At 38.5% G+C, this 12,528-nt stretch overlaps 1 protein-coding gene across 1 annotated transcript; it reads left to right on the top strand.

Annotated features, from left to right (window-relative positions):
• Nucleotides 1–5,313: 5,313 nt before the first annotated feature.
• Nucleotides 5,314–10,019, top strand: LOC145957366 (uncharacterized). The gene is made up of 5 exons (XM_083073609.1): nt 5,314–5,526; nt 5,893–6,116; nt 8,892–8,970; nt 9,166–9,230; nt 9,299–10,019. Exons 1-5 carry the CDS (start codon nt 5,314–5,316, stop codon nt 9,333–9,335), a joined length of 618 nt encoding a protein of 205 aa, XP_082929735.1. The 3' UTR covers nt 9,336–10,019.
• Nucleotides 10,020–12,528: the final 2,509 nt, after the last annotated feature.

Consider the following 12,528-nt stretch of genomic DNA (forward strand, 5'->3'; position numbering starts at 1 on the left):
TAAATACATACTTTATGATTTTATGAAATTATTTAGCAAGTTCAAATTGATATTGTCTTTTATATGATGCTTGGTTTAGCTAATTATCATCCTCATATTAAAATATATCTATTGGGAAAAACCCAAGTCCCACATCGACTAGAGATTAGACAATTAAATAGTATATAAGTGGAAAATAACCCTCACCTTACAAGCCAGTTTTGTAGGGTTGAGTTAGGCTTAAATCCACTATTCTAAAATGGTATCAGAGCAATCCTAGATTCTTAAAAATGGGTCACCCACCATTCATTAATACATGCACCATGGGCATGAGGGGGTGTATTTCAAGTCCCTACAATCCTAGATCATTGAAAAAGGGCCACCTACCATTTATCCACGTACCAAGCCCAATAGTGTTGGATGTGAGGGGTGTATTGGGAAAAACCCAAGTCCCACATCAACTAGAGATTAGGCAATTAAATAGTATATAAGTGGAAAATAACTCTCACCTTACAAGTTGTGACACCCTCTACCCCAACATATATATAAATAATAATAAAAAGAAATATCTTATTGGATAAAAAAAATATTTAAAATTGAAACGACAATTCCAATAATCATGTGAGTAGAGAATTCACATTCATGTACTTAATCCAAATAGAAAATAAAATTACAAAGATTAAAAATTGAATTTTCCAAAATATATACTTTAATGAAACATAAACATCATATTCTAATTCTATCTATGTCCCAATGTCACATGTCCTATTAGAGCAAAATCTCACATAGAAGCCTAAGCTCCATTGATGAGTCAATATTTTCCCCTATTTTCTTACCTTTCTGTACTTATTTTAATCTTTGATTTGTGCCTAATTGCTTATATTCTGCATTATTTTCTATTTGGGCTGTAATTGGACCGGTAATTCATATTTTAGCTAATTTGAATTTTCTGTATCTAATTATTCCAAATTTCATTTTCAAGGCAGTTTAATAATTATTTGGGCTTGGAATTAATTTTTGGACTTCAAGTGGAGCTACCACGTCATCTGCCATGTCATCTTCCATGTCACTGCTGCACCATTTTCCACCTCAGCATTTATTTTTAGTTTTTAGGCTATTTTATTGTTATTGGGTCAGACATGTAATTGTTTTGGGGCCCAATCTCATTTTAGGTCATTTTAGGTTTAGGCTAGGGCTGACTTGGCAGCCACTAGAGGAGGGGGGCTGATGTGACTACGTGAACAGTAGCCTCCTTCATCATTCCAGACGTTTTTGGCTTCTCTCTTTGTTCTTCTGTTTTACGTTTTCTCTCATGTAGCTACAGTTTGGACGTTTTGGGTTTTCCTTGTTGCTTTCTTTTATGTTTTGTTCTCTTTGAGCTGCCATTGTATTTTCGTTTTACTCTTCTCCTCTGTGGTTGTGGAACTTGAACATTTATATTTGAAGAATACACATTTTCGTTTTCCTTCATTTTCGTTTTTGTTCATTTTCGTTTTCCTTCTCTGCCATGCTGCATTTTCGTTTCTGTTTGTTGTTCTGTTTTAATGGAAGGCTAAAAACCCTTGGGGTTGGTTCCTTGAGCAGATTGCAATATCTATTTGAGGTTTTATTTGTATTTGAATCTGTGTCCTACTTGGTTCTTCTTCATTGAACCTCTGAAACATTTTCGTTTTTGATAGTTGTTCATGCTTAATGAATCAGGTTGCTCACAAGTTACTTAATCTTGTGGGGAGGTTTAATGTTGTATACGTTTGCTTAATTCGTGTAGGGAAATCTTGAGTTAATCTTCGCTTAGTTGGTTAACTCGGATGGAACAAGGATTAAGTTATGAACAGAGAAATGTTCTGAGAACCAGGGATAAAAGAGTTGCAATCTGAGCAGGGAACCAATCCGTTTTACTTGCTGTTTTATTTCGTTTTATTGTGTCACCAACTGAAAATCCAAAAACAAACCCCCCACTGTGTGTTTAAGCCTTTAATAGTAAAAGACGGTCCTTGGGAGACGACCTAGGAGTCAGTTCCTAGTACTACATTTAATTGTATTTATTTGACCGGATACGGCTTCGATCATCCATCATCCACATCCTCAGACTCATGTTGTTGATGGTCTCCTGTATATCAAATAAGAGAAATAACACAAAAGAAGGGAGTGAGAAATATATCACTCTAGCTCACGGTGTAGGAACGCACATCGGATAGCCAAACACAAACAATATAGTTACCTTATAGATCAATCAACCACAATAGTTTATCCAATCATCCAAGTCATACAAATAGTAATTTATCATCATTTAATAATAAGAATGCACATGCATGGACACAGACTACATATTATCATGCATGTGGCGCCAGTAAAACATCACATGGCATATTGCCGCTAGCAATGCACGAAGAGTAGTCTAGGAGTACATGCCGGGTCACACCCTTTGCGCACCCTCACTAGAAGGATATACTACCAGAGTCTCGTCGGGATGCCTAAGCCGCGCAAGATACATCCCATGCACAAAATGGGCGAGACTGGGGCTTCCAAACCAAGTTATCCCCAAGGACTAATCCCCAAAGCTTTTACACTAGGGGGCCTTCTCTGGCGGTGTATTCCATATCGTACCCTTAAAACATTTATGCAAATGATGCATGTCAAACAAGACTCTATGCATTAACACATCATCATATTTCATGTAACATTATCGTTATTCTCGCTTCTCATATTTCATATTCACATTTCGCATCATGGTTACGTAATTTTCAAAATTCCAAGGCATTCATAAGCATTTTAATTCACAACAACACTCACCTATTTGCAAAACCAAACACATATTCACACATCTCTTTTAATAGGGAATATAACGGAACAGGCAGAAGGCAAAACAAAAATATTCCTATTTTTCCTGCTGCCCATAAGGTTCTCTCAAGAACCCATAGAGCATTCCAATTTATAAAATAAACATTTAAAATAAGACAATTCACGTATATAATTATTATCACAATTAATTTACTCATACAAGCACCGATGCACTCCCTTAGGGTTTCTCGTAGGAACCCATAGGAGCACCAAATTCCATAATCATAGCCTAAACAAAGTTTCTATTCATACATGCATATTAATTAAGTAATTGGACCATACAAGAAAAATATGACATACAACAAACACAGGATTGGGGCCAATCCCACTACCCAGCATACAATCTCACACCTAGAGCGAGGTTTCTCACTCCCCCCTTACCTCGATAAACAGGGGTTGAAATTGAAGCAGGATCTCCTCCTCCGGGTTCCCCTTGGTCTCTAGAAAGTGTAGAAGAAAAAGGTCAAAAGTGAAAAAATGCGTTTTTCTGGAGTGTTGGAACACATTTATAGGCATCAGGATTTGGTCAGAACGGCCCGTTCCGAATACGGAACGACCCATTCTGGGCCCATAGAACATGTACAAAAGCCTCTCCCAGAACGGCCCGTTCCATAACCAGAACGGGCCGTTCTGGGGTTGAAATTTTACCCATGCATGCTCGAGTTGGAACGGCCCGTTCCCAAACTGGAACGGCCCGTTCCCAAAGTGGAACGGCCCGTTCTGGGGCTATGAAAATCCAGAATTACTAATTAATAAATAAATAAATAACACACACACACACACACACACACACACACATATATATATATATATATATATATATATCAAATTAAAATAAAATATCAATACAATTTAAAACATGATTTTCTTCAAATAATAATTATAACAAAATATCATAATTAGTAATTTTATACAAAATAATTTTCATAAATGATTATTATTAAAAACCTTTAAAAATTCAATCAAACCCATTTAATCAATCAAAATAATTATAAGGAAATAATCTTCATAAATACAAAAATAAATAATAATTATTCGTAGTATTAGTAGAAAAATTTGGGGTGTTACAATTCTCTCCTCCTTTTAAAAATTTCGTCCCCGAAATTACCTGAAGCAAATAAAAATGGATATGTCTCCTGCATTTGACTTTCTAATGTTCCACCTTAGACTTCTGGAATACTACACACAAGTCCACAACTTTCCCTACTCCTCTCTTCACCTTAGACCACCACGCTTCCGCTACGCCACTCTCATACATCCTCCTAAGGTCCTAATCTATCTTAATAGCTCCTAAGTGAATACTAAGAGTACTCTTATTGTCTTCTTCTAAAATCATCTTCCTCAATTCGGGATTGTTAGGCACATAGATTCTATCCTGAAACCACGAAAAACCATCAACTTCCACTCGAAAAGGGCTACCTATACCCTCACCAATCCTCTCCACTTGGTTCACTAAGAAAGGATCTAACTCTTAGGCTCCTCTAATCTCATCCATTAATTCACTAGTCACCTTCGACATACTCAATTCAATGCTTCTAAGGGTAAGCTCACAAATCAAGCTTAAATCTCTAAACTCTTCAATCAAATTTAACCTTTAAATCATCAAAACGATAGATGAAAGATCATCCTACTCAAGGCATCTATCACCACATTGCCTTTACCTAGATAGCAACTGAGATTAAAATCCTAGTCCTTAAGAAATTCCAACTATCTCCTTTGGTCAAAAGATATTTAAGACTCTAACAATCACTAAATACCTCAAGCTTAGAATCATATAGGTAGTGTCTCCAATTCTTAATGTAATATCATAACCACTAACTCATAGATAAGGTAGTTCCTCTCATGAATTTTCAATTTCCTAGAAACATAAGTTACTACCTTTCCTTCTTGCATCAACAATGCATCCAAATTCACCTTATAAGTACTACTATATACCACAAAAGGCTTACTAAAATCCAATATTAACACTAGTCAATCTTGCCTTAAGAGTTGGAACTACTCTCATACTTACTGTACTGTCCGTACTGCGAAGCCGAGCTCGGAGCTCGGCTTCACAGCGTAAGATGACCTCGGGCACGCGCTACGCGACGTCAGCTCGGCATTTAAGTAGATCATAACTGATCTCAAGGGACCTCGCTCCAGACAAGATCCATTATCTAATCTTATCATATCTTATCTCAGGCCCAAGGCCCAAAGCAACCCTAATTCACACTAAGGTACGTGCATTACTTATACGAGACTCATACTCTCACAAACACTAACTTTAGCATCAGAGTCTCTTTTGCAGGTACCACCCCCATCTTGGAGCACCAGCGTACTAGTGAAGGAGGCTCACCGATCTTACCTGACGGATCAGCTCTACAGTATATTTTCGGTAAGAACATTTGGCGCCCACCGTGGGGCCGATTAAGACAGCTCTTATCGGCCACGCTTATGGTTTGCACCAGAAGCCATAGCAGACGCGCGACAAACGACGCAGATCATACAACTACCATGGATAGTGAAGCGACATTAAGGAGGCTGATCGATCAGGTCGAACAGATGCGGCAGCAACACGCCACCGATCTACAAAACATGTGTGCCCAGCACGACACTGATCTAGCGGCAATGCGTACCGCTAATGAAGCCGACCTGGTAGCGCTACGCGCCGTGAACGAGCATATTCGCGCTCAACTCCCTCGACGCCACTCCGATCGTCCTCCTCATGTGAGCAGCCACCACGAGGAAGAACACTACAAAAAAAAAAAGCTATTTATCGAAGGTTATTTTACGGGGGTTTTAAAAACCCCCTCAAATTAACATGAGTTGTGGCGTTTTGGAGGAACGCTTAAAATTGGGAAAATACCGGCGGTTTATATCATTTTTTGAGGAGGTTTATGCCCTCCCAAATTCAGATATAATTTTTCCCGGAAAAATATTCACCACTTTCCCCCTTTTATTTTTCACCCACAATTTTTTTGCACCCAATCCCTCCTTCAGTCACCACGTTTTCCTTTTATCACTCTGCGCCTCCCATCCTCGTGCACCATCGCTCCTCCCATCCGCATGCACCTCTCCTCTTCTCCTCTGTAGACGAAGACGGTAGGGCCAATCTCCCTCCTTTTCGCATTTTCGAAGACATTCGTGGTTGGTTTCTTGACTATTTCTGTTGCCCTCGCTTCTGGCATTTCAGGTTCGATTCAATGTGGTAGTTGTTTCCTCTTCGTTTCCTCTAAAAAGTGGTCACAACCTCTGTTCAGAAATAGTGGAAGGAGTTTGAGTACATCGTGGGCATTGCAAGGGAAGTATCGTAAATGGTGAGGATCCTAATAACTTTAATGAAATCTTTAAATTGATTGGATTCTTGTATGAATGTTGCTTTTGTTTAGCTTCTGTATGGCATGGATGGAATTTGTGTTTAGGGTTTTCCAGCGCCAACTTGGATAAGTATTTTCTCCTATAGTTTATCTTTCAAAAAGGGCACTCGTTTCCCTGTTAGCAAACTGAAAGCAATATAATGGAGAAATATGCGAGATGAAACGATGTTGAATTTTTTCTCAATGCACCACTCATGCACCTGTTCAATTGGATTTTTTTGTTGGAAATTGAAATTGAAAATACTATCTTGGCATATGAGATATGTTAATGACAATAAATTATTGATATATTATGTAATACTACACTATAACATATAACTTGTTTCTTATAAAAAAGATCAGAAGTATTAGTAATTTTTATGCATCTTTTGAATTTTTTAATCTTGATTCTGAGGATTGAGAACAATAAGGAACAAAGAGTATACTGATTTTTGACTTACTGGGATTTAAATTAGAGCATAAGACAATTTCAAAACTCATTCTCATAAGTTTTTCCCAAGTTATTTTACAATATAATAATTGCTAATTAAATCCCATAATATGGATCTATCTCTCTGAGTCTTCTAAGTCGGTTGACCTTGCCTTGTTCAAGTTGTTTTTGATATTCCCCACTCGGCTGAGTGTAGGCCAAAGAAAATGCTTAGATGAGAAGAAGTAAGGGCAGAAGTATGAACAGAGGAATAGAGAGGTATCTTCAACTCCTCTAGAGGTTGAAGAGGAGGAAGTGATGCGTGCTTCCTATTATTGCTTTCTTGTTCATGGTCATGGTTCTGAAAGTGGAAGACTTTATTTATTCCCCCTCATTTATTCTTGTATTTACATTGAATTGATTCTAGGTAAAAAAAATATTGGACTCAGCCTATACTAACTTGACAGGGTATTATTGTTGTTGTGACCCTTCATGCTTTATGCAACACTTGCTCAAGTAGAAGCTAGCTGTGGCCGTGTTTCAAACTGTTGAAAATTAGATGGTTTAACATTTCATATGCAAATCATTCTATACTTGCTTAATACTGCAATAATAATAATGGGTGATTAAAAATGAGATGCACCTTAGACTTTACTTTTACCCTTTAACCAACCAATTGTTGTTTTTAATTATAACTATTAAATGATGAAAAAAATTTCATTACAAATTCACTACATATTCTCATCCGTATGAAGTTTGATTTTCTCTTTCACCTGCATCATGGATGCCTTATGAATGAAATTGATTGTTAACTGGTTTTAACTTGGAAAAAGTTTGTAATTCTTGCTATTATTGCAAGTGATTCTAACAAGGGTAGTACTATATTAGTCCAATGTTTGGTAGGCTGCAGTCCCTGGTGTATTTGGTCATACCATTTGTGGCTACCATGGTTTATTTCTCCATTAAAAACTAAGGGAGAGCTCTTGTACAACAATAAGCTTGTTGCTTGGTTACTTAAAGTCTTCAACTTTTTTATATATCATAATCAAATTGTTTGAAATAAGTTCTTACAACGATATGAGCCTAGCATATTTATTAAATCATTTATATTATAGTATAATTATTGCAAAACATTATTTTTTAAGGTCTACTTATTTATCAATATGATTATGTTACTGCTTGAGTTCTATATGAGATTGTTTACACTTTACACGTATTGTGAAAAGCTAGTAAAAAGAATTAATGCAGATATTTTTCTCAACGGTAGGGGATTACGTACAAGTTTTGCTAGTAAATGAGTCTAGAAAGGCAAAACTAACACAAGTAAAAAGGCTGCATAACTTGGGATTTAACCGTAGAAAATTATTTGTTGGCAATATGTAAAAGATTAATTCATAATTAATTGTGGCATAATTTTTGTTGAGATGTGATACACATACTGTAAAATATGTATTTATGATCTCTTTATGCTACTATATCTTATTATATTTTAATTTTTCTTTGTAAAATTTGTTATACAAGTATCATTTATAATTATTATTTTTTTAAGATTAGTGTAACTGACCTCTAAGATATAAGAATATCTAACACCACCGACTGTTGTATAAGTAATGCTATTTGTTCATTTCTATCTTCATTTTTAATGAGTTTTAGTTAAGAAAAAAATTAAGATATGGGGTGCATGCATGAATTTGTGTGTAAGTGTAACTACAACAAATTTGTACATTTCAGTCTTCATATTATTGTCTATAGTCTCTCTTATTTTAGCATGTTGATTATCCAAATGAATAAATTATACTTTTAAAATATCTGAGTTGTATATTTATCTTCTAAATTTATAAAGTTGCCCATGAAAGTATCTTGTCATGTCATGCAATTATATGTTCAAACTTTAAGCCTGTCACCAACTCCATCTGATAAAGTAACATGTATATATAATGGGAGATTATATTATTCTCTTTTTTCTTCCTTCAATACAGGGAAAATAGTGCTTCATTTATACTTACTAGGAGATAAAATATGAAGCTTAACATAAAAAGTTTTTATTTTTTATTTTAATAACATATTATATTCTTAACTCTACATACAATTTTATATCAGCAAACACTAAAGAAAATGGGCTGACATGTTTGCTTTCTGCTTTAATTTCTACTGTCTTCAACAAATTGACAACTCATTTTAAGTTTGATGCATAGCAAGATATATGTCTCATTTGCTGTTGCAGTTCTTTCAGAATTGTGGTATGGTTAATCCATACACCATGATGAATTTGAACAGTTATTTCTTTCTCTTTCTTCAATCTGCAGCATGCTCAAAACACTTGAAAGGTACCAAAAGTGCAGCTATGGTGCAGTTGAAGTTAGCAAACCAGCCAAAGAGCTTGAGGTAGTGATTAGTGAATGCCATCTTTTTTTCACATTAAGTTAATAACATCTCTTAGAAATTTCACTTTGGAAAGTCTTATTAATTCCTAGAAATTTGATGCCAACTTAAAATAATCTTATGTAAAATATGTTTCCCATTATATGTTCCAAAAAGTTCCTTTATTATTTTTCATTTGTCATTTGCCTTTGTATATAGCAGAGCAGCTACCGAGAGTACTTGAAGCTAAAAGGAAGATTTGAATCTCTTCAAAGGACTCAAAGGTGAATTTCATATAAAAGGATTTTAAAAAAATGCAAAAAATGGTTTGAGAAAATTTTTCTTATTTTAGCCTAGTGACGTTGGAAGTGAACCTGAATCGCCGTTAGATGCTAGAGGATCATCTGGTGGTAGCAACTTGAATAGCCAGTCTAATATTTAGACCTAGTTTCTTATATTGTAGACTGCTTTAGGTTATCATGGTTTTTGAATTTATAGTGTTGTAAAAACTTAGTTTCTTTTGGTTATATATTGTGGTGCTGTATTTGCTGTCAACTTGGACTTCTGAATTAGCTTTGATTGTTGTTACTCTTTTGTAGTTATGTAACTTTCATTACTATCAATCCATTGTCCATTACTATTATGGATGGAGCAGAAATTTAAATTTAAATTGTCCACTCAATGTGGTCTTGTTGCCACAGATATTAAATGTTTGATTACCATTATTTTTTATGTAGTTATTGTCTTTTTTATTTGACATCTTGTTGTCTATATTATGGGTTTCTATTGATAGTTTGTATTTCCATTAATTTTTTTTTCTTATAAAAAAGTTAATATTATCCAATGGAATTTGGATTATGTTATGAGTACCTCCTTATTTTTTTGTATACAGGTTAAATGTAATTTAGATTAAAAAATAAAATATATTGTAAAAAAAAAAAAAAACAACATTCAGATTGAGGAGGTCAAAAACCCCCACTAAACAATGGAATTTGGATTATGTTATGAGTACCTCCTTATTTTCTTGTATACAGGTTAAATGTAATTTAGATTAAAAAAAATATATATTGTGAAATTAAAAAAAAAAACATCATTCAAATTGAGGAGGTAAAAAACCCCCGCTAAACAAAATGCCGCAGAATGGAAAAAGGTAGCAGAGGTTGGTAAAAATCGCCGTATAATGCTAGTGGCGAACGTAACTGTGGCATTTTTTTAAAACGCCATTATTTATTTTGAGGGGGGCGTAAACCGCCGCAATATGAAAAAAAAACCGCCGCAAAATGACGAATTTCTTGTAGTGGAAGAACATTCAGTCTCTCAACCTCGGACTACGACCAAGGCACCAACTCAACGACCTGCCACGCATCGGTCTCATGCACTGACGCACAAGTCAACCCATGAAGTCAGCAAGGCCCCTACTCATGTCCCAGGGGATCAGGCAACCTTTCTCCGCCACCCGTTTGTGGATGGCATCATGGAGACACCACTCCCTCATGGGTGGAAGCCTCTCCACCTCGATCGCTATGATGGCACGACGGACCCGGATGAGCACATCGGTCTGTACACGACGTAGGTAAACCTCTACACTAACAATGACGCTATCTTGTGTAGGGTGTTCCCGACCTCACTTAAGGGGGCCGCGCTCAACTAGTACACCCAACTGCCTGCCGAGTCCATTGACAACATCGGCACCCTAGTCAGGAGGTTCACCGCGCAATATGCGACGAGCCGACCTCACAATGTCACTTCAGCCGCCCTGGCCAGTCTCAGGCAAAACGACGACGAACCACTCCGGGCGTTCATGGAACGGTTCGCCGCCACGTCGATTAAGATCAGGAACTTGAATCCCGAGGTCGCCCTACATGCCATGCTCATGGCACTCAAGCCCGGGCCATTCGTCGACAGCCTGTGTCGTGATTCTCCCCGCGACATGGACGAGCTCCGCGCCCGCGCTGCAGGCTACATCCAGATGGAGGAACACTCCGCCTTCCGTGACCAGGTTCGCGGAAAAGGACCCGCGAAGCCAGAACAGGGGAACAACGATAAAATCAAAGTCAACAATGACAGCCAGTTCAAGAAGTCGGCCAGGGCAAACAGAGGGGGGAGATATGACTCCTACACTCCCCTGAACGCACCCAGAGTCCACATCCTGGAAGAAGCCAGCAACAGCAACCTACTCGCCCTTCCACCACCAGGCCACACTCCCAACAGCGCCGACAAGTCCAAGCACTGTCGGTACCACAGGAACCACGGTCACACCACGGAGGAGTGTCGCACGCTCCGGGACCGTATCGAAGAGCTCATCCAGGCAGGTCACTTCGGCCAGTACATCCAGCAACAGCAGGGTCACCGAGGGGCCTATGGTGGTTCGGGAGCTCGCACGGATCAACCCTCTGGCTCCCAACAAAATGCCGGCGGCGCAATGCAAGCCGAGATAAGCCAGGAGACAGGGACAGCCCCCTTACGGGGAGTGATTAACACAATCGCAGGTGGTTTCGCTGGGGGAGGTGCCAGCAGCTCGGCCGGGAAGAGGCACCTATGGAACATCAATTGTATCCACTCTACCACCTCAGCCTCGCACCAAAGCTCACCGTTGATCTCTTTCTCTGACGAGGACTACGCGGGTGTCAGCCCTAACCAAGATGATCCCATGGTCATCGTCGTGGAAGTCGCCAACTGGGAGGTACAGAAGACACTCATTGACCAAGGGAGTTCGGCCGACGTCCTGTATTGGCCGACGTTCCTCAGGCTAGACGTCCCTCATTCTCTCATCCAACCTCACACGGAGCCCCTAGTCGGTTTCGCAGGAGAGCGAGTTCACACTCGCAGGTACGTAGACCTACTGACAACTTTCGGAGTACCTCCAGATACAAGGAGAATCATGGTTCGATACCTCCTCGTGGAGGCCAACACCTCCTATAACATCATCATCGGGAGGCCAACCCTGAATCATCTCGGAGCGGTGGTATCCACTCCACACCTCACCATGAAGTTCCCAGGGAATGACGGGAAAATCATCTCCGTCAAAGCAAATCAGAAGACAGCTCGACAGTGTTACGCCGAGAGTCTGAAGATCTCCTCGTCCGGCAAGCAAAGCAAGGGGGATCCCCCCACCGTAGCTCACATCGCCTGCAGGGAGGCCACTAACCTTGGCCCGAGGACCGATCCCTGTAGTCTTCCTTAAGTTCCATTTCTTTTTTCTGTATTAACGAAGTTGTACACTCTTTTCCCGCCTCAGTCTTTGGCTGAGAGGGTTTTTAACGAGGCACAGAGACATAATCAATAAAATGGCTCATTTTGCTCAATCCATATTCTTATTTTATGTTTTTATAAAGGACGAAATCGAACCAATCTCTTTCAATCTCACCAAGGTCGAGTTCGAGCCTTAATAAAGTCATTTTACTCCAATATAAGGTCGAGTACGAACCTTAAGCACGCTTATTCGAGGTCGAGTCCGAACCTCGTTAAAGTTTGAGGTCGAATACGAACCTCAACACTCTTATCCAAGGTCGAGTTCGAACCTCAACAAAATCATTCTACTCCTATCTAAGGTCGAGTACGAACCTTAATACTCTTATCCGA

The sequence above is a fragment of the Cajanus cajan genome, chromosome 4 (genome assembly GCF_000230855.2).
Source record: "Cajanus cajan strain Asha chromosome 4, NIPB_CcT2T_4, whole genome shotgun sequence".
Taxonomy (NCBI): Eukaryota; Viridiplantae; Streptophyta; class Magnoliopsida; order Fabales; family Fabaceae; genus Cajanus; species Cajanus cajan.

Coding starts and splice junctions, on each gene's coding strand:
- LOC145957366 (XM_083073609.1), top strand. CDS start 5,314: ATGGATAGTGAAGCGACATTAAGGAGGCTGATCGATCAGGTCGAACAG. Junction 5,527..5,892: donor ACTCCGATCGTCCTCCTCAT/GTGAGCAGCCAC, acceptor TCTCCTCTGTAG/ACGAAGACGGTAGGGCCAAT. Junction 6,117..8,891: donor CAAGGGAAGTATCGTAAATG/GTGAGGATCCTA, acceptor TTCAATCTGCAG/CATGCTCAAAACACTTGAAA.